Source organism: Mytilus edulis, chromosome 13 (genome assembly GCF_963676685.1).
Source record: "Mytilus edulis chromosome 13, xbMytEdul2.2, whole genome shotgun sequence".
Lineage (NCBI taxonomy): Eukaryota > Metazoa > Mollusca > Bivalvia > Mytilida > Mytilidae > Mytilus > Mytilus edulis.
Window position 1 is genome coordinate 34,647,016 of NC_092356.1, and position 20,051 is coordinate 34,667,066.

Consider the following 20,051-nt stretch of genomic DNA (forward strand, 5'->3'; position numbering starts at 1 on the left):
ACGTGGGGAACTTATAGAATATGGGCATTGTAAGGGGCAAACCAATGTGATCATGCACTGTACCTTTGAAAAGATTAATCCAACAGGTAAGGCGGATGATGAGAACGAGAGATACTTTCACTCTGGAAACTAGATTTTCACCGCGGCCTAGGACTTGGTTGAAACCCTTGAGAAGATAGATGAAAAGATCGTAGAAAAGATTGCCCGGTTGACCTCTGACAAAACTAGGGAAATGGTGAATACTTCCTCGGTCCAGTGGGGGGTGTAATTCTATTAGCTATAAATGTTTTTTGTATTTTTGACGAATACAACCAACTCAGAACGATTTGGCTATCACACCAAAATGTAATTTCTCTAATTCCTAAAATATTTGACACATGTTTAGCTAATTTCGCTCCAACTACGGCGCCCATCAACTCCAATCGCGGCAAAGTAATTACGTTAAGCGGTGCAACTCTGTTTTTAGCCATAACTAATTGCGAATGTTTTCCTTGTACAATGTAGGCGCATGCTCCATAAGCTTGTTTGCTAGCATCGGTAAAAATGTGTAATCTTGCTGTTTGTGGCGATAATCCATCGTTGTTAAGTAGTCTGGTAAATTCAACTGATTTTGTATCTTTAAGATCTGTAGATAAAGTAGTCCATTGCGTAGTTACATCTTCAGGTAAGCGTTTGTCCCATCCAAAATTACGTTTCCATAGTGACTGCATTAGTATCTTAGCTTTCACTGTCACGGGACTAAGTATGCCAAGCGGATCAAAGATTTTAGACGACTGTCGTAATATTTCTCTTTTGGTTACATCTACCATAGTTGAATCTATGTCTACGGCAAATAAAAGTTTGTCGTCCGCAACATTCCAGCGCATTCCAAGTATGTTGATCTCGTTACTGGAATCTAGTACGTTTTCTGTTTAAGCAAGTTCTCGTAGTCTGTTAGAATTAGAGTTCCATGATCAGGCCTTGCGGTCATAAAACTTTGCTCAGTACTCGGAGTACAAAATATGTTCTCTAAATTCAAATTCGTGCTCGAAAATTTTGTACTCCAAATTTCATGCGGTCATAAAACTTTGGAGTACGAGATTCGTGCTCAAGACTGTTGAGTATACTCCAAAAAATTGAGAATGGCAAGCACCTGTCTCGAATCTCGTGCTCAAGATAAAAATGCCGGCTGCAGGACATCGAGAGATAAGAAGACAGCAGAGGAGACGCCGGGTTGCTCGTCCGCGATTTTTTGCCGACAGATCCAACCCATTGGAATCCCTGTCAGCAGAGGAGGTCTTTTCTCGGTACAGATTTCGTCCAGATTCCATTATCTATATTACCGGACTGATTTACAATTCTCTACTCAAATCAAGAAGAAACCAAGCATTAACCCCAATGTTACAAGTGTTGACTTGCCTAAGATACTTAGCTACAGGTTGTTTCTTTAGGGAAGTTGGAGATTTAATGGGTGTAAGCGTCAGGAGCGTCGGAAGAGCGGTGAGGCTGGTGTGCCGGTCCATATTTGCTTTGAATAAACAATTCATCAAATTTCCTACAGGTCTTACTGCCATGCACACAAAAGCTGTGTTTTCCAATATAGCAGGTATGCATCATATTTCAAAAAACAAAAAACATCAAGGTTTATTGACATATATGTATCTTTTAGGTTGCCGGATATAAAAGTTCTGTCAACAAGGGGAGATAAAACTTATAAGGGGTTTGCGAAAAAAAAACGGGTCCGTTCGCCCTCATGTCTATTCGTCCTTACATACTTGTTCGCCTCTTTTCCGTTTCTTCTCGTGTCTTTTCGCCTTTATTTACTCGTTCAACTATTTTTCATTCGAAAGAACATCTGAATCATTATCAGTTATGACAGTACCATGCATATATCATTACGTAAACTAGTAATTTTATGTGATAATCTTACAAAGAAAACTAACTCAAACAAAACGATGGATAAAAGAATACTAACTCATTTAAAATTGATCATATATAATTGATTTATATGATCTCTATTTGTATAAATTATATCAGATATATAAATTGAACATACAGGGGCGGATGCAGGAATTTTCGAAAGGGGGGTGCTAACCCAGGGCACCCAGGGCAAAGGGGGGGTGCAAAACATATGTCCCGATACAAATGCATTGATCGGCAAAAATAAAGGGGGGGTGCGCACCCCCGGAACCCCCCCCCCCCCCTGGATCCGCCACTGACATAGATGTTCCTTGGTTGATTTATTGATTGATTGTAGGTTGCTTAACGTCCATTGGCAAATATGTCATGCATGTTCAGGACTAAAACAAATTAACAATAATTACATTAGTATCATTTACAAGCAGTCTCTGTCAACTAACTGACTAAAGGCAGAAACCTTAACGAATGATGATGCCTCATCCATCTATGTCTCGCTTTCCGCAATGTTTGTCTTAAAGGCGAGACACAAATCAATTAATTGCTATTTTACCGAGTTCCACCTGGGAACAGTATATCTAACATATATATGTTCCTGGTTCCACAGAGTACATGTTATTTTCCCGGTCTCATTTCATGTTTTCGCGGCAGACTATGTTTATTGAATTATAAGTCAGCCGATTATGACACGGTCCTGGAATGAAGGGGGACACATGACCACGTAGAACCCATGGCAGTCCTTAAATGGTTTGAATTTCATGTATGTCTAGACAAACTGGTGACTATGAAATTAATGAAGAAATATCGATGTTGTAAAGACGATGCATGTAAATCTTTTGACCGTATTTATTCTCTGATAGTTGTAGTCCTGAAGACGAAAAAACAAAATCTAAGCTCACTTTTTTTTTTTTATATAAATGTAATACGCAGTTGATGTCTGCACTGTCATTATCTTTCGTGTGCAAGACTTTAAAATGCAAGAAACAAAATGCACATTTCTTAATAACGACATCTGCATTATCGCCAATTAACATTTCATATTTGCGGGGGGAAAAATGTCCATTTTTAAACAACAAAATAAATGTTTCTTTTACACCAATATTTCTGGTAAAAGGTATATTGAATATTTTATGGAACTATGGATAATTAGTTTCAGTATTCAGCTTTCTTCCAGTACTATAACACAATCGTGAAAGATACAATTGTTTTAATTACTGGTATATACCTCTTTATATATTACTTTCTTTTATCTGTAATTAAAACAAAAATTACAGACATCAGACTAATATAATAGAGGGAAATGTGGTGTGAGAAAACTATTTACCAAATGACACATGCATTAACGAGGAGGGGCAATAGGGGGTCCGTTAACATGTAAACATCGCCTCGATTTTGGCAAAAACGGTTAACAAAAAAGCAAAAAGGCTGATAACAGTAAACAAAGTTGGTTGACAACAGTTAACAGCTTTAATTTGTCTCATATAACAGTTAACAACCTTTTGAAAAGGACCAAAACAGGTTAACATAAAAAGGTATTGCCCCCCCCTCCCCCCCCCAAATTAAAAACTGTAGGTCATTGTACTACTAAAACCATGGGAAAAGCATATACCGCATATTCTACAAAAAAAGTCCCAAAATTGCAATTAAACGACAAAACTAACTAATTATTGTAAAACCACGGAAATACAGTCATAAATATACATAGTGTGTGTGGGTGTGTAGGTAAAAAGGAGGGGTAACAAGTTGGCAAGATCCCAACCTCCCCCTAAATGATTATGCTTGTATTAAGGCCCTAACATGTACCGAAACACAATTTTCAAATAGCTTTTTAAAAATGTTAAATGGTTATAACTTCGTAAGAGTGTCATGGAAAATGATCCGAATGTTTTGAGTGCTGAGTTGTCAGATCAACTCTAATGTGTTTAGCATGAAAACATATTAAAAATGTACTCTATTGTTTTTCAAAACATGTTTACCTGCAATGTGTTTAAAAAAGAAAGACGAAAGATACCAAAGGGATAGTTAAACTCATATGACCTAATTTAAACAAGAGTGGACACGCTGAAATGTCTCGCCTTTTTTAATTATTCTTAAGATATATTACAACTGCCAAATAAACTTAACAGTAACCAAGAAAACTAAACATAGACAAATGAACGATGAAAATAAGGTAAAGGTCAGATGAACCATGCCAGGCAGACATGTACAGCTAACAATTCTTCGAATTCCATACAACATATAAAGTTGACCTATTGCATATAGTTTAAGAAAAAGAGACCAAAACACAAAAACTAAACGCTGAGCATTGAACCGTGAAAATGAGGTCAATGTCAAATAAAAAGAGCGCAACTGACATATAAATCATAAAATATTTCAATGTAACAAGTATATATGATATCACACCAAAAAAAGGACTCAAAAGACTTAACTTTGACCACTGAACCATAAAAATGAGGTCAAGGTCAGATGACACCTGCCAGCTAGACATGCACACCTTACAATCAACCCATACACCAAATAAAATAGACCTATTGCATACAGACCCTTATATGTCGAGCTTTCTGCGACGAAAGTCGGAGGCTCGAAAAAAATCACCGACAAATGTAATGACTGAAATCGAAAACACAACCAACAGTTCCCATTTACAAAACATAGAAAACTTGGGGGGGGGGGGGGAGGACGGCGGAGGTGTCCTGGCCCATAAATCCCGAGGTCACGGATGAAAAAAAAATCCCTGATCGAGAAAGGATCAATCCCGAAATCCAGACCTTGAATACACCCGATCCAGGAGATCCATAAAGGGGAAGGTGTCAAAGAGACAACAACCCGATCATAGAACATACAACAGCAGAAGGTCATTAACGGTATTCAATGCAGCGAGAAATTCCAGCACTCGACTCGAAGACGTGTTTCAGCTGGCCCTGAAAAAATATATGATACTAGTTCAGTGATAATGGTCGTCATACTAAACTCCAAATTATACACAAGAAACTTAAATTAAAAATAATACAAGACTAACAAAACAGGTGTGTGTATTGAGATCATTGCTTAACACACACGCTTAAATCTCTATGAGTTAAATAGCTATACATGCTATACATAACTCTTTCATACAGTTTGCGTATATTATTTGTAGGATTTCCTAAAGTGTTAGGCTGCATTGATGGGACGTACATCAAACTGAAGAGACCACAGGAACACGAAGAAGAATTTGTAAACCGTAAAGGGTATCATTCGCTCAATGTGCAGGTGCGTTAGGTTATACTATATTTACACGAAAGTTGGTTATACTAAACTTGCGACATAAATCAAATTGTGAACTGATTAGGCGAAAAATACCTTTAGCTTAACGTGCTGCAGTGATTTTTTTGAAAACATCATACATGCAAACTTTAGAAAATCCCCATGGTGATTTAAGATCATTTAAGTGCAGGTAAACAATTTCAAACGTTACAATTCTTTGCGACGTCGTGTTTTGCACATGCTGTTTTGTGGTCGAGAAAAAGTGTCATATTTCTATGCTTACCTTACAAGCTCCTTTTTAGCTCACCTGGCCCAAATGGCCAAGTGAGCTTTTCTCATCACTTGGCGTCCGGCGTCCGGCGTCGTCCGTCGTCGTCGTCCGTCGTCGTTAACTTTTACAAAAATCTTCTCCTCTGAAACTACTAGGCCAAATTGAACCAAACTTGGCCACAATCATCATTGGGATATCTAGTTTTAAAATGTGTGGCGTGACCCGGTCAACCAACCAAGATGGCCGCCACGGCTAAAAATAGAACATAGGGGTAAAATACAGTTTTGGGCTTATAACTCAAAAACCAAAGCATTTAGAGGAAATCTGACATGGGATAAAAATGTTTATCAGGTCAAGATCTATCTGCCATTGTTCAAATTACATGCATGGATTTTAAGCAAATACACTTCACGCTCGCGAAAATATAAAAACATTTACATCAAGTTTTGTCATTTATACAATGTCTATACATAGATATAGGGAGATGTGGTGTGAGTGCCAATGAAACAACTCTCCATCCAAATAACAACGGCTAAAGTTACTGATTACATAAACTTTATCAATGATTCAGGATATTGAAATCAAAGTAAGATGAACAATTCCAGACAGACAAGTACACATTAGAATCTTTTATACACTTAATGCAGTTAATCTATTGTTTTTATTAGGGCCCCGCCCTATAGTAATCAGTCTGTCCGTCCGTCCTTCCGTAACACTTTAACTTTGTGTCCGCTCCATATCTAGAGAACCATTATGATTTCATACTTTATACTTTACATGTTTATTAACCACCACCAGAGGGCGTGTCTTGATGTATGTACAACTTCCTAGGTCAAAGGTCAAGGTAAAAAAACTTTGGTTTCAGTTGACAACCCTGTGTCCTGTGTTGAAGATCGTGTCCGATCTATATCTTGAGAACCGTTATGATTTCAAAGTTTATACTTGACATGTATATAAACCAACACCAAAGGGTGTGTCATAATTTATGTGCAACTTCCTAGGTCAAAGGTCAAGGTCAAAAACTTTGGTTTCAGTTGACAACCCCATGTCCTATGGTAAAGATCGTGTCCGCTCTATATTTTGAGAACCGTTATCATTTCAAGGTTTATACTTGACATGTTTATAAACCAACACCAAAGTGTGTGTCATAATTTATTTACAACTTCCTAGGTCAAAGGTCAAGGTCCTTAACTTTGATTTCAGTTGACAAACCTATGTCCTATGGTAAAGATACATTTTTTTTTTGATGCACATTATTCACCAGTTATCAAATTGGTCCACATTGAGATCAAAATGCTCCAAAATTAAACTTGTTTGATTTTTTCTAAAATGTAATTATTGTAGTTCTTTGATATGCTGAAACTAACCATGTATTCAGATTGTGGATATTGGACCATAATCAGTAAATGTCCAATTTAATCTTTATGCCCCACCTACGATAGTAGAGGGGCATTATGTTTTTTGGTCTGTGCCTCCGTTCGTCTGTGCGTCCGTCCGTTCGCCTCAGGTTAAAGTTTTTGAAGAAGTTGGAATCCTATCAACTTGAAACCTAGTACAAATGTTCCCCATGATATGATTTTTCTAATTTTGATTCCAAATTAAAGTTTTGACCCCAATTTCACGGTCCACTGAACATAGAAAATGATAGTGCGAGTGGGGCATCCGTGTACTATGGACACATTCTTGTTTTAAGTTCTTAGACCACATTTTTTTCTGTGTTAGAAACCTATGCTGTGTCAAATATTTCATAGTTCATATTCAGAGTTTTATCCAGCTTGAATGTTGTGTCCATACTTGTCCCAACTGTTCATGGTTCCATCTAGTGGTTGTATCAAGCTGCACACTGCACAGCATTTTATTTTCATAAGTCACAAAGATGTTTTTCTTTTCAATCATAGGCTATTTGTGATGGCAAATACAGATTCATCAGCATGAAAGGAAATATGCCAGGAAGTGTTCATGACAGCAGAATATGGAAACTGAGTGCTCTTCGACAACAATTTGATGCAGGTAAAAATGTTGTTGTGTTGTAAACTCAAGCAATAATATCTTAATTTAAAGCAAATGAATGAACAAATATAAAAATGAGTGAAAATGTCTAGCTAGTGTTAGTAATTTTTTAGCAACACACTTAAAAAAAAAAAGTACAAATCATGTACTTAAAAATCGGCACAAGTGGTGCATTATTTGTGTTACTAAGTATAAAAAAAATTAATTAAAAGTTAAGTATAAACCTCTATTTCATTTTTTTATAGGAATGCATGATGGGTTTTTGATAGGAGACTCTGGGTACCCTTGTCAAAGATATCTGATGACCCCTTTCCTTAACCCATCCACACCAGGACAGCAGAAATTCAATAAAAGCCTTTGTCGTACCAGAGTGACAATTGAGCAGACATTTGGGATATGGAAACAGAGATTTACGTGTCTCCAGAGGGGCATAAGAGCTTGCCCTGCTGATGTTGTTGAGATCACCGGAACATGCGCTGTTCTACATAACATTGGGATAGATAGACATGACATTGTTGATTTTGATTATATTTTTGAAAATCATCAACATATTCATGAACTTAATTTACAAAATACAATGCCACCTCAAAGAGATGGGACAGCCACCAGACAGTTAATTGTTGAAAACTTTTTTTCATAGACCAAATTGTCTATTTCATGTTTGACACTTTTCAACAATTAACAGTTATATAATGAACTACTAGAGAATTTATACTACAGTGAAATATGTATTTCTTTTTGGTATCATTCAAATTTTATGTAATTATATGGTAAAACTTTTTTCTGAAATAGAAATGCAATCTCAATAATTATATAGGCACGTATATATAAAACATATAAACATATACATAACTGTTTTATTGAGTTATAGAAGTTACATTAAAAACAGTTTATTTTAAACTACCAAAACATTTTCAAGTTTACAAATCCAACAACAAAATATTGTTTCCAAATAAGATTATTTTAGATAATTTCACAAACAGAAGTTTGAATTAAACAATTTTAAACTAGTAGTTTTGATAAATTTTAAGGCTTCTTTAACTTTAATAAATTTGTATTGAAACATGATACAGATGCCATATAATTATGCTTTAATTTGAGTTTTATCAGTGGTATTCATTGTCATTTACAAGCTGTGACAACTAATAAATATCTTCCATAAATTATATAAAACCAATAACTATACAGTTCTTTCTTGCTACAATTCAATAACAGCATAAAAATTCAAACATTAATCAATAAATTAACAAACCTTGCATAAATATTAAATATATCACATAAGATGCTCAAAATCTGGTTAATTCAATAATACAAGAATACACAAGGAACAATCAAATAGAAAAAAAGAATAAACATTTAATAATGGTTAAGAAGCTTTTGTCTTAAAAATGATTTGTCTTTTATATGTGCTAAAATGTCACATTCCATTGTTGTTACTACATGAGATTTTAACGTTTCCGATACTGAAGGAAACATAATGATATAGCAAAATAAGATAATAAATATTGACAATGATGACAGTAAACGTGAAGAGAATAAGACAATAAGGTTATAAAGAGCACAGAACTACAACTGTTACGCAATAATGATTTGGGATCTAAACTTCCATGATGTATTAAGATATTTAAACAATTTTAAGTTAAATTCAGGACATACTAAAAAAAAATGGTACTCATTTTCAATACAAATCATGTGATTGCATATACATATACAATTTTATGATATCTTAGAATATTGTCAAAACGACCAACTTCAATATTTTGTTATAATGTTCGACTACATTTATAGTCAGTTTAATACTATAAAAATCTTACTTAAGGTGGTACCAAACACTTTCACCAAAATTAATTTGGCTCGTTTAATTTTCATAAAATTTTGTCAAATTATTTACTCTGACCCTTTACCAAAAATATAAAAATTTCAAAAACTTTGAACCAACCGTTTTGTCAGAAAAAATACACTGGTTATATAGCAGTTTGACAAACACCAATTTTGATCATTGAGAAGCTTAATATTTCTTTTACAACACAACATAATTAAAACGTTTAGCTGACTTTACAGAGTTATCTCCCTGTAGTGTTAGGTACCACCTTAAGTTAATCTTGTAGACAGAAATCATTTTTCAATTTCCTTTTTAAACAGTTTTTAATAAAGAAAACTAATTGTATGAATGTTCAGGTGGGTTCCAAATAAATATATATATAAACACACAATTTACAAATGATTTACTTCCTTTATTGGCTATAATGTTTTCATCACCAAGTCAATGACAAATTTATCATTTTATCTTTTTTCAATATGTGCTCTTACAAATTAAAATTTAAACACTTCATCCAACAACAGGGAGAATTTTTTATGTACTTCCATGAAAGGTATACCTAGTGTTAATATAAAGATTTAAAATTTTACTTAAAAGTACTTAAAAACATAAGTAAAAAGTTAATGGATGTCACAATAACATTTGATAAAAGTTTTAAATGCTGTGTATGTCATTCTTTTCAATTAAATTATTCAGAAACTTGTATTATTTGTACATTCTCCCAATGAAAATTTCATATTTAATTGGTGTTATTTCAAATGGAATGTTTTCACCCTTAGAATACAAATTAAATTTTATAAATTTACCAGAGGCAGAGAAGTCAAAATGTAATACTTGATAAACAGGAGTGGGATGTATGAAACTTAATTTTTGACCAAATAGTATTTTTTTTATCATATTTGCAACACAAGTAATTCTTTTTTTAATGCCCAATATTCAATTTCCAGTTTCATTTTTTGGATTTCTATATTATATTTTTCTTGTTTTTTGACATACATTTTTTTTTGTTCAATAAGCATCTCATTGTCCAAAAGTAAATTTTTTTGTGTAAGTTCTTCTATGTCTTGTGTACTCTTTCTTTTTAATGCTTTTCTTTTTTCAACTGAAATTGAAGAAAACAACAACATTAATAAAATATGACAAATCATACTTACAAAATTTAAAATACAATGGCCATTACTACAAGGTTTTAATCGATTAAACATGTTTTTTGCAGGCAAGTCTTGATTAGTAATAATTTGTATTATTCCGTTGTATGTTGATTTTGATAGTGCAATCATCAGTTATTTCGTTGAAACTATTCAATGTAACGTCGAACAAAACTTCATATTCCATTCTAAGCAGCTGCTTCTAAGTATCATATTCATTCCCCTCTGAAAGTCGGGACTGCCTTGAGTGACGTTCATGTTTTAAATTTTTTTTATTACAGGTACTGTTTTGTTTGTAAAGTAATTTTGTTTTAAAAAAAATTTCAAATCTAAAAATTGAAATTCTTAAATAATATATATTTATATCAGTCTCAATTTTTAAGTTTTTAGGAAACAAATATGGTTTCATCCAGTTTGTAGTCTTAATTCTGACGTATATACCAAATTTCAATCATGGTATCTATGCTGAGTTTATTTATCTGATTAAATTTAAGGAAGTCCAATAATTTTAACCAAAACATAAATGGTATCATACTGCTGCTTCTTATGCAATAAATGACCATTTCTCCAAACATTGTAAATAAAAGCATACTTATTAACTATGTTTATACCTGAAGGGTTTGTGTTTGATCCTGATGTGACTGGAGTTGACCTGGAGAACTCATGAGATGTATTGGCCTCCTCCAGGTCTTGTTCAAATGATATTTCTGGTGTTGCTGCTATAAAAGAATAAATATTTTTTTTGTAATTCTTATGTGATTTGCATATTAGGAAATACTTTGATATGATTAGTCGAGAGGACTTCCAGTAGTTGATCTTGACGTTGGTTATTTTTCGATAGATGACGTTGACTGAACTTCTTTTTTAACCAATGTAAACAAGATAGTGGCAATAATAACACTGATGTTAACCAAATTTATTTTCACTGCATGATAACAGTTAAATAATATAATACACAAAAACATTCATTGAATGACAATAAGAGTTTTTGCAGTTTACTTTTTATCAGATATCAAATTTCATTGGATACATATTTTTGCATAAGCCAACAAATATATTCATGCGCCAGGCCTATTCAATGATATAAATGTACAATCTCTGTGTAAAAGTGTAGAAAAATATATCCCTATCTCAAATTTTACGGAACTATAAGGATTAAACGCCTTTTTAAAGGAATTTATTGGTGACTATAAACTGGACCAAGTCACTCACAAACATATCATAAAAGTCCTGTGGACTTTTATTTGTTTTTGAGTGAATTGGTCGAGTTTATACACCAATAAATTCCTTTAAAAAGGCGTTTAATCCTATATTAACCAACATACAGCCAAGATTTAAGGTCTGTGGTATAAATATTGAAATAATTTTTCATGTATTTCTTTTTCTCTCATCTTTATCCTTTGTGTCATTATTTTAAAACTATATATATATATATCTAAGCAACCTATTATTTTCAGTTATATATATGTAAGCAATCCATTTTTCTCTTAGAATAGTAATTTTCTTTTGGCCATTTTTTTCTCATACACTTTTTTTTTATTTCTTTGCTTTGCAAGCACCTTGCCCATGTATCCATTGGTTTCATTCATGCAGTCTTTTTAAAAATCATGAATTGGAAGTACAAATTTAATAATGCCAATAAGTGTTACAGTTTTGTATTCGAAGCTCCGACAGCATCAATTTGTGGTTTGATGGTCGCAAATTAAGTTTATTGGCGATGCGTTTGCAGGTATATGCCACCTTGAAATCACCAGTTCAGGCAGTTGATGCAGTTGGAACTTAAAATACAATATTGTTATCTCTATTCTAATAAAACTGAGAATAAATGATAGAATAAAAGAATCTAGGTTTACCGTCTGTATCTAAGAAACTGCCAACTCCAGTCATGGATGGTCTGCCCCCTATACCCTGGAGAATCAACTCCTCTGTAGGTGTGATTTGAGGCTGGGCTGGACCACCTCCAGTTCTAGGGTGCCTTAAATTGTCTATTTTCTGTTTAGCTGAAATATTAACAATTGTTTTTCAGGTGCTTTAAGTAGATGAATAAACAATGCTTTGAACATTAAAAACAATAGATATGTTTGATATTGTCCAACTTATGGTTATATTTCAGGTATACAGGTAGTTGATTTAAATGTAAAGTTATCTCCAAATCTAAGATATACCCATTTTAATGCATATTTTGCTGGTATGAATATGTAATTGTTTTGAGATGTAATGAATTTTCTTATTTAATTTGTTTTACTATTTGTTGCACATTTTTGATCACACAGTGAAATCTGTATTATTATATGGTTCAGAAATATGGGGTTGTTTTAATTAAAAAAGTTAAATAATGACGCAAAACTAAATTATTTCTATAGATTGAGTAAAGATCTAAAAAATGAAAAAGTGCATCTAAAATTCTGCAGATTTACATTAGGAGTGAATAAGCACGCAACAAATTTAGCCATATTTGGCGAATTAGGTCGTTATCCTCTAATGATAGATATTTTAACAAACATGATTAAATATTGGAAAAGAATTCATATTAAAAATAATATTTTATTAACAAATGCAAACTCTCTCTCAAATACATTATCTAAAGCTGTGAAGAATTGTTGGGCTAGTAATATTGATGCTATTTTAAAATTATTTGATTTAAAAGAGTGCTCTCATCTAAAATAAACACTAGAAATATGGTGAAACAGAAATTATATTTAAAGTAATTTAAGTATTGTAGCATATGAAAGAAAGAATTATTTAATGATATAAAATGAGACAAAATAAGACCTTTGGAAATAAACTTAGAACTTATCCCTTATTTAAACTAAATTTTAATTTTGCCAGCCTTACTTATTGAAATTACCATTGTTTTAACAAGATTTAGAATTTGAACTCACAAACTTGAAATAGAAAAAGGTCGTTACTTTAATATTATACTAGAAAATAGAATATGCAAACTCTGTTAATAGAAGATGAGATGCATTTTCTTTAACATGTAAAACTTTGGATAATGTTAGAAATCCCTTTCTAAGCAAAATATATAGAAAAAATAAAAATATTTCAAAACTTGATAACAAATCTCTTTTTATTTGGCTACTGGGAAATAAAGTTAAAAACATTTTGATAATAATTTGTCAATTATTGGAGGTTTTAAATATAAACAGGAATACAATATTTAATTAGATTTCTCTATATAAAGATATAGAATGATATGTATGATCAAATATGCATTTACATCAATTATTTCTTTTACATTTGATAAATTATTAGTATACTATGAGGTGTGCTGTCCAATAAAGGGACCAGAGTAATAGACAATTGGTCATATTATATTATATATTTGTATTATTACAAATTGCCTACTTCATTTGCTTTAATATGTTATATCAATCAATTAAATCAAAATCAATCATATTATATACTTTGTTTAACTTATTTTTAATTTACTTTACATTATGTTTGAAAATTATATTGTAATTATTCTGCTTATTTTGGGTGCCGTGACTGGCAAATCAAATATTTGTTTGTTTGTTTGTTTAATGTAAGCATTCACTTAAGTCTTGATGACCGGCTTCATTAAGAGAGTTGACACTTTAATAAGATATTGTATTGTATTGTATTATATAATGATGGTATATTCTCACTATACAAATCCTTGAATAATATTTTTTTATTTACAGCATGCACTTAGTCTTGATGGCTGTGTTGTTTATTTTGAAGACATTCTTTATTCTGTGTTTCATCATTTTTAATAGATTTACATTTGCCCTTTCTCGGTCTGTTATAGCTTAATTGATGTGTTATATGGATTGTAGTCACTTGTTATATGGGTTGTAGTCACTTGTGAAAGACTGTATATTTTCTTACTGTTTTTTTTTTTTGACAAGGGTAATTATTTTAGAATTATCTTACAGTTCAAATTATTGATTAATTCATTGTATAACTATTTCTCTTTATTTTGCATGTGGTTTCAAAACTATATGTTTAAAACATTAATATTATTAAAATATCTACCTCTCTGTTTGGAGTTGTTCCACTTTTTTTTACATTCCTGCCAACTTCTTTTCTTGGTTATAAATTGGCTACAATTAAATAAATGCAATTTATAATGTTGTACAGACATAAAAGTTACACTGTACATGTATACCATGGTAGCTTAAGATATAAATTGACAGTAAAAATACAATTCAAGTTGTCATGATTTTGAAATCATGCCAACATTAATTTTGTAACAGTTTTCTTTTTCTTTAGTTAGAACTTAAACTGAATTCTATCAAAATCATACCACACTGGTTTCTGTATTCATATATATGAAATATTAAAGCATGCACTTTTGAAAAAATAAATAATAAACTGTTATCAAAGAGATATGTCTTGCTTTTTTGTAATTTCAATATAAATGCTGATGTTCAAATTAAATATCAATACTTTGAAATATATAATTTTTGCAAATTTTGAAATTCAATGGGCCATGTAGCAGCAGTGTGTAGCAGGTACATGGCTAAATAATCTCCATGGAAATGCTAATTAAATACAACCACATACCAAATACCATTGAATAATCATAAATAAGAAATTACTTTTGAAAGAAACTTAAACACAAACTAATACATGTAAACTAAGCAAAATTTTAAACCATATCTGAGGGGAAAAGGTCAAAAAATCTCCATGGTAATGAAATCTGCCAATTTTACTACAACTGCATATCAAAAATCATTGACCTAGCTACCACCCGAAACAGCATAGATATATGTTGGTTTTTTTTATATCAGGCCAGTTAAAACCTCAAAGACATGAGAAAGAATGTAAGTTTATATTAATTCCAGAAAAAAAATTGTCAACAGGAAGCATGGAAAGTTGGTCAGGATAAACTGTTCTCTGCATATAGATGTAAAATTAATATTTCAAGAATAATTTTTATTTATTTATGGGTAAATCCAGAGGATCTGTCTCAAGTTTATTTAGTGTATCTAGTATATGGAACACTGATGGATCCAGAACTTTTCATTTAGGGGGGGGGGGGGGGGGGGCTAACTAACCTATTGGGGACCCACTCCAGTCATGCTTTGTCAGTAATTCCCTATATAATCAACCAAATGTTTCCAACAAAGCCCCCCACCCCCCTTTCCCTTTGGGTCTGCCCATGTGGAATCAAGGCTAGTATGACAATAAGATGAGTTAATCAGTTGAGCATTTAAATTCAATTTATAGAAATTTTCAATGAAAGTAAGCATACTAATTGAGCATGCTGCTGTGCAGCTTAATCTCTTGATTCCTAAGCAAAAGCCAAAATATTTGTTTGTTTTGAGTTCTAGAAAAAAACAAGGCTTCATTTGTCTCAAGTCTTTCAATATTTCAATATTTACAAATGCTGTACTGATACAGTTAAAACATGCGAATTTGTAAAGTAAAATAAAAAAAAAGGAGGTCCTTGTAAACATTTTTTTTTAAGTACTCTGAAATAATATTATTCATATTTTTTTACCTGATCTAAATTCATTACGGAAATTGTCCCAATAATGTTTTTATGCCAATATTTAAGGCAGCAACCATTTGATTTTCTGGGGGGGGGGTTCGACTTGTCTACAAAAAAACAGATTGAGAAGGCGAAAATAAAAGTTTGTCCAAAAAAAAATCCATACCCCCCTCCCAGAAAATTAAATGGTTGCTGCCTAACATCAATGTTTTTTCAGGAATAAAATACTCTAAAAAACATCACTTACGCATTCAATTGGTCTGCAATTGCTTGCCAGGCCCTTCTCTTGATAGCATTAATATTGCCATCTCCCCCGTCCCCCTTTGCTGCGCCAAACAAAGTTTTCTCATCCTCCAGGACGAGGGAGATGAGAAGGGCCTGTTCATCCGTTCCCCACTGTGTCCTTTGCTTATTTAATTCCTGATCACCATCGTCCACCACTGCTGCCGGCACCGGCACCTGGTCGTCTGCAGTGGTCTCCATTGTAAACAAAGTCACCGGAAGTAAGAGAATCGGATTAAGGCCCCTTATGATTAAGAAAACCTTTCTCGGACTGAGAACGTACTCGAAAACGTTTATGACCGCGATTCTCGAGAACGATCTCACAGGAGAATATATTCGAGCACTGAGTATGAGAACTACTTTGGAGTCGAGTAAAGTTTTATGACCGCAAGGCCTGAGGTTAAAGCCTCCTTTCTGTAATAAACACCTGGAATCACGGTAAAATTGCATTAAGTCGTCTTCGGCAGTAAAACTAGTTAAAACATTATCTACAAACAAGTCTTGTGTAATTCTTGAAGCTGTTGGACTAGGATTCTCTTCAAAGTGTTTTAATAAAGTTGCATTCAGTATAAATGGTGAGCATGTAGCTCCGAATAAGACTGAATTGAAACGATATGTTGTAAACGGACTGGTTGAATCTGTTGGGTCACTTAACCAAAAAAAGCGAGTTACATCACGGTCAGATTTATGAAGTCCAACTTGCAGAAATGCCTTTTTGATATTTGTTGTCACTGCAAACTTCGTGACAGCGGCTCTATTTCCAGCTCGAATACACTTGATTCTCGACGAATCCATCTTTTATCCTGGTCACGGCACCAATCTCGTGATCGTATAATTATAGTTTGCGTTGTGTTGTATGAATAGAGAAAAAGACGTCTATACAAATGGATGATTTAATGCTGGAATACAATGACGTTTATATATAGCAACCATGACGTTACATATAGAGAGCGGTAACGCGTATAAGTACATGTATGAATCCCGCGTAATGTGATTGTCTCTATTTATCCTCGACAGGGGTGTATCCCTTCTCGAATGTACCTTTCATCTTGGTGATTCGGAAAATCGCGGTGGTTTAATGGGAGGTATGCTGCCGTAAAGGTTCCAATACAACTTGTTTTCATTCTCCTTATGACTTGCGGCAACAGGGACCATCTTGATAGCGGTGCTTGGTGGTATTGCACTGGCGATCAAGATCGTCCAGGACATCGATGTAGGTGCGTGTGGAGTTGGCTGAAAAGTATTTGAACATTTTCTCTTTCATGGTGCGGTTTCAACGTTTGACAATACTCGATTTATCTTCGTTCCCGGTGGAGTAGAGATCGATACCATGCTTTTGAAGCAGCTGATTTACATGTGTGTTGTAAAACTCAGTGCCTTTGTCTGTACATAGCTTCTTGTGAACACCGCTTGGAAGGCATCCCGCACCATCAGCCCCTTCCTGTTCTTGAGTGGTATCAGCCAGTCATATTTCGAGAAGACATCGATAATGCTCAGGATAAATTTATTTCCCTTGATGTCCCTAGAGAAGTCACTCATATCAATGAGGTCGGCCGCCCAGGTCTCATCCACACCACCCACCGCTACACAGCGTTTATGAAACTAACGTCAAACTGGTTTGTGCAACTCCTCAGCTAGCTCATCAGTCCAGCGAACAGTTTTTTAACACCTAGACGGAATCGAACTTTGGTACCGATGATTGGTCCGACGATACTGCAGTCCAAGCGTTCGTGTGTGGTACAGTTGGGAATGGTGTTAAGCGAGGCTAGCATAGCTTCGTCACATATGGTGTTGCGTGCGGTTGCATCCTTGTGCTGGGCATAACAAAGATCGTGGAGATATTTGGTCAACTTGAATAATGGGTTTTGACCAAGCCTTCGGGTGCCATCGGGAAGTAGTAGCTTTCTAAGTCTAGTCCCTCGCCCGGTGAAGTTGTGTCCGGGTACATGCAATTCCATGGGTAATCGGTTGATTAGTTTGTTCATGAACCCTGTACCGGTTGTGGCAACGAACTGAGACTTCTTGGCATCGCACACCTTGTAGTTGCCAACCTTTCTTCGTCGCCCGTTGCTGGTCATTACCTCGCTAGCGCTTGTGTTAACTGTGTCCGTCTTTCTATGACTTTCACGCAGAAAATCATCTCTATGTTATTTTAATAAATGAACGTTGAAGACATTTCCTACAGTGCCCGCGAGGAGTAATCACTACCTCCTACTTCAGCGATCGATAAGTCAGTTGATCATTGGGAAATCGGACTGTGGTAAGACGACGCTGCTGAACAACCTATTCCAGCGCGATTGATGGCTCCGACATAAATCGATTGTACGTCTACGGATAATCGCTTCAACAACCTATCTACCAGCAGTTGGAGCAAGCGCTGGAAAAAAAGCTTCCCTAAAGAAGATATCGAGACCTACTACAGTGCAAAGGCAAGTCACCCTACTCGTTGATCGATGTGGTCAACACCTTATCACCACCACGACACCCGAGTGGTATCGATACTTTTTTCGATCAAGGAAGCGATGTACCAAACCCCCGAGAACTTGATCCCAGCCGTAAGAACCTCATGGTGAACCTCATGGTGAACCTCATGGTGTTCGACGACTTGATGCTGAGAAAACAGAACACGTGTAAAGACAACGTCGATTGTTTCTACCTGTGCCAGAACTACTTTACACTGCCCCGCCAGTCGATCCGGGAGAATGCCAACTTCCCCTGCCTCTTTCAGCAGAATGCTAAGAATATCGACCACATCCGACACGATCACTGCAACGATCTCACCAAGGAACAGTACAGTTTGACGCTCTGTGTAAGCATTGCTGGTCCAAGCCCTATGGATTTGTAACCATCGATTTTACAAGCACCAAGGCAAATGGAAAATATGCAAATTAAATGAGTTCTTTGAGGTATAAGATAATATAAATAGATAATATCTGGACACAGAGGAACACCAGCCCTGCAAGTTCGAATGGCCCTGCAAATGCAATTTTGAGTGGGTTCCATGTTGAAAATGCAGTTGAGTGATCCTTCGACCGATCTACAGCGGTGGAGGTGATTTCAATGCATGGAACTCCACCATTATGGTAAGGTGTAGCGATTTTCTCAACCTCAATGCCCTGCCAAGACGCTTTGAGGCCACCAGTGCACATACCCATGACACTTGAATCTTTCAAAAAAAAGGGATCCGTATCAGCTGTGTAATACCTTCATGCGCAACTCATTGATTAGGGGCGTTCACACCAACGCTTAGGGGCGTTCAACAGCATTCGATCCTATTAGATAAATGACATTTATCAAGATTATCGACCCTAAGCAGCGTCAGGCACTTGTCAGGGAGTTGCAAGACACCAAACGGAAGATTCAAGCCAGTAATATGCAACATCGCCTCTACAAGATTGAACTTAGCCGGGACCTTTACAAGGTGTTCAAGCCTGTGGTTGAGGCTTAGCGAGAGGCAACTTCACAGATCACCAAAAAGATTGCAGACCTTCCTGCAACAGTGCCAGTACTCCCTCCTCCACCGCCCAAGTTTGCCGACCCACTACTAATTGCACCACCTACAGAAACAGTCCTTGGAGCTCGAGCACAGCAGCATTTGCAGCTCAGTATGACTACATCCGCCGACCACACCTTTTGATTGCGATCTGAAAACGATGGTATCTTCATCAGAAGCTGACCAGTTGCTTTTGACGGCGATAATTTGTTCGTGGATAGTGTAAAGTACAAAGGAACCCTTGGCCTCTGGGAAGTTATGGTGAAAAAGAAACCAGAATCGTTCGAGCACGACGACCTTGACGACTATGCAGAGATCCTGAAAAGTTCCGGTGATATGTATAAAGTAGGGATGGCAACGAGTACTCGAGTACTCGGGTACTCGCTCGGAAGGCCGAGTACTCGAGTACAGTTTTAGTACTCGGATAC

The 20,051-nt window shown here is 34.9% G+C and overlaps 3 protein-coding genes across 3 annotated transcripts; 1 reads left to right on the forward strand and 2 right to left on the reverse strand.

Moving 5' to 3' along the window:
• Positions 1-224: 224 nt before the first annotated feature.
• Positions 225-809, reverse strand: LOC139500257 (uncharacterized). Its single transcript, XM_071288998.1, has one exon. It carries the CDS (start codon positions 807-809, stop codon positions 225-227), a length of 585 nt encoding a protein of 194 aa, XP_071145099.1.
• Positions 810-1,161: 352 nt separating this feature from the next.
• LOC139500258 (putative nuclease HARBI1) lies at positions 1,162-1,687 on the forward strand. Its single transcript, XM_071288999.1, has 2 exons — positions 1,162-1,479; positions 1,649-1,687. The coding sequence occupies exons 1-2, from the start codon at positions 1,162-1,164 to the stop codon at positions 1,685-1,687; spliced, it is 357 nt and encodes a 118-aa protein (XP_071145100.1).
• A 5,602-nt stretch (positions 1,688-7,289) lies between these two features.
• Positions 7,290-16,465, reverse strand: LOC139501044 (myb-related transcription factor, partner of profilin-like). Its single transcript, XM_071289999.1, has 5 exons — positions 16,096-16,465; positions 14,387-14,454; positions 12,241-12,387; positions 10,999-11,106; positions 7,290-10,341 (listed from the first exon to the last, which is right to left on the reverse strand). Exons 1-5 carry the CDS (start codon positions 16,329-16,331, stop codon positions 10,133-10,135), a joined length of 768 nt encoding a protein of 255 aa, XP_071146100.1. The 5' UTR covers positions 16,332-16,465; the 3' UTR covers positions 7,290-10,132.
• Between the last annotated feature and the right edge of the window lie 3,586 nt (positions 16,466-20,051).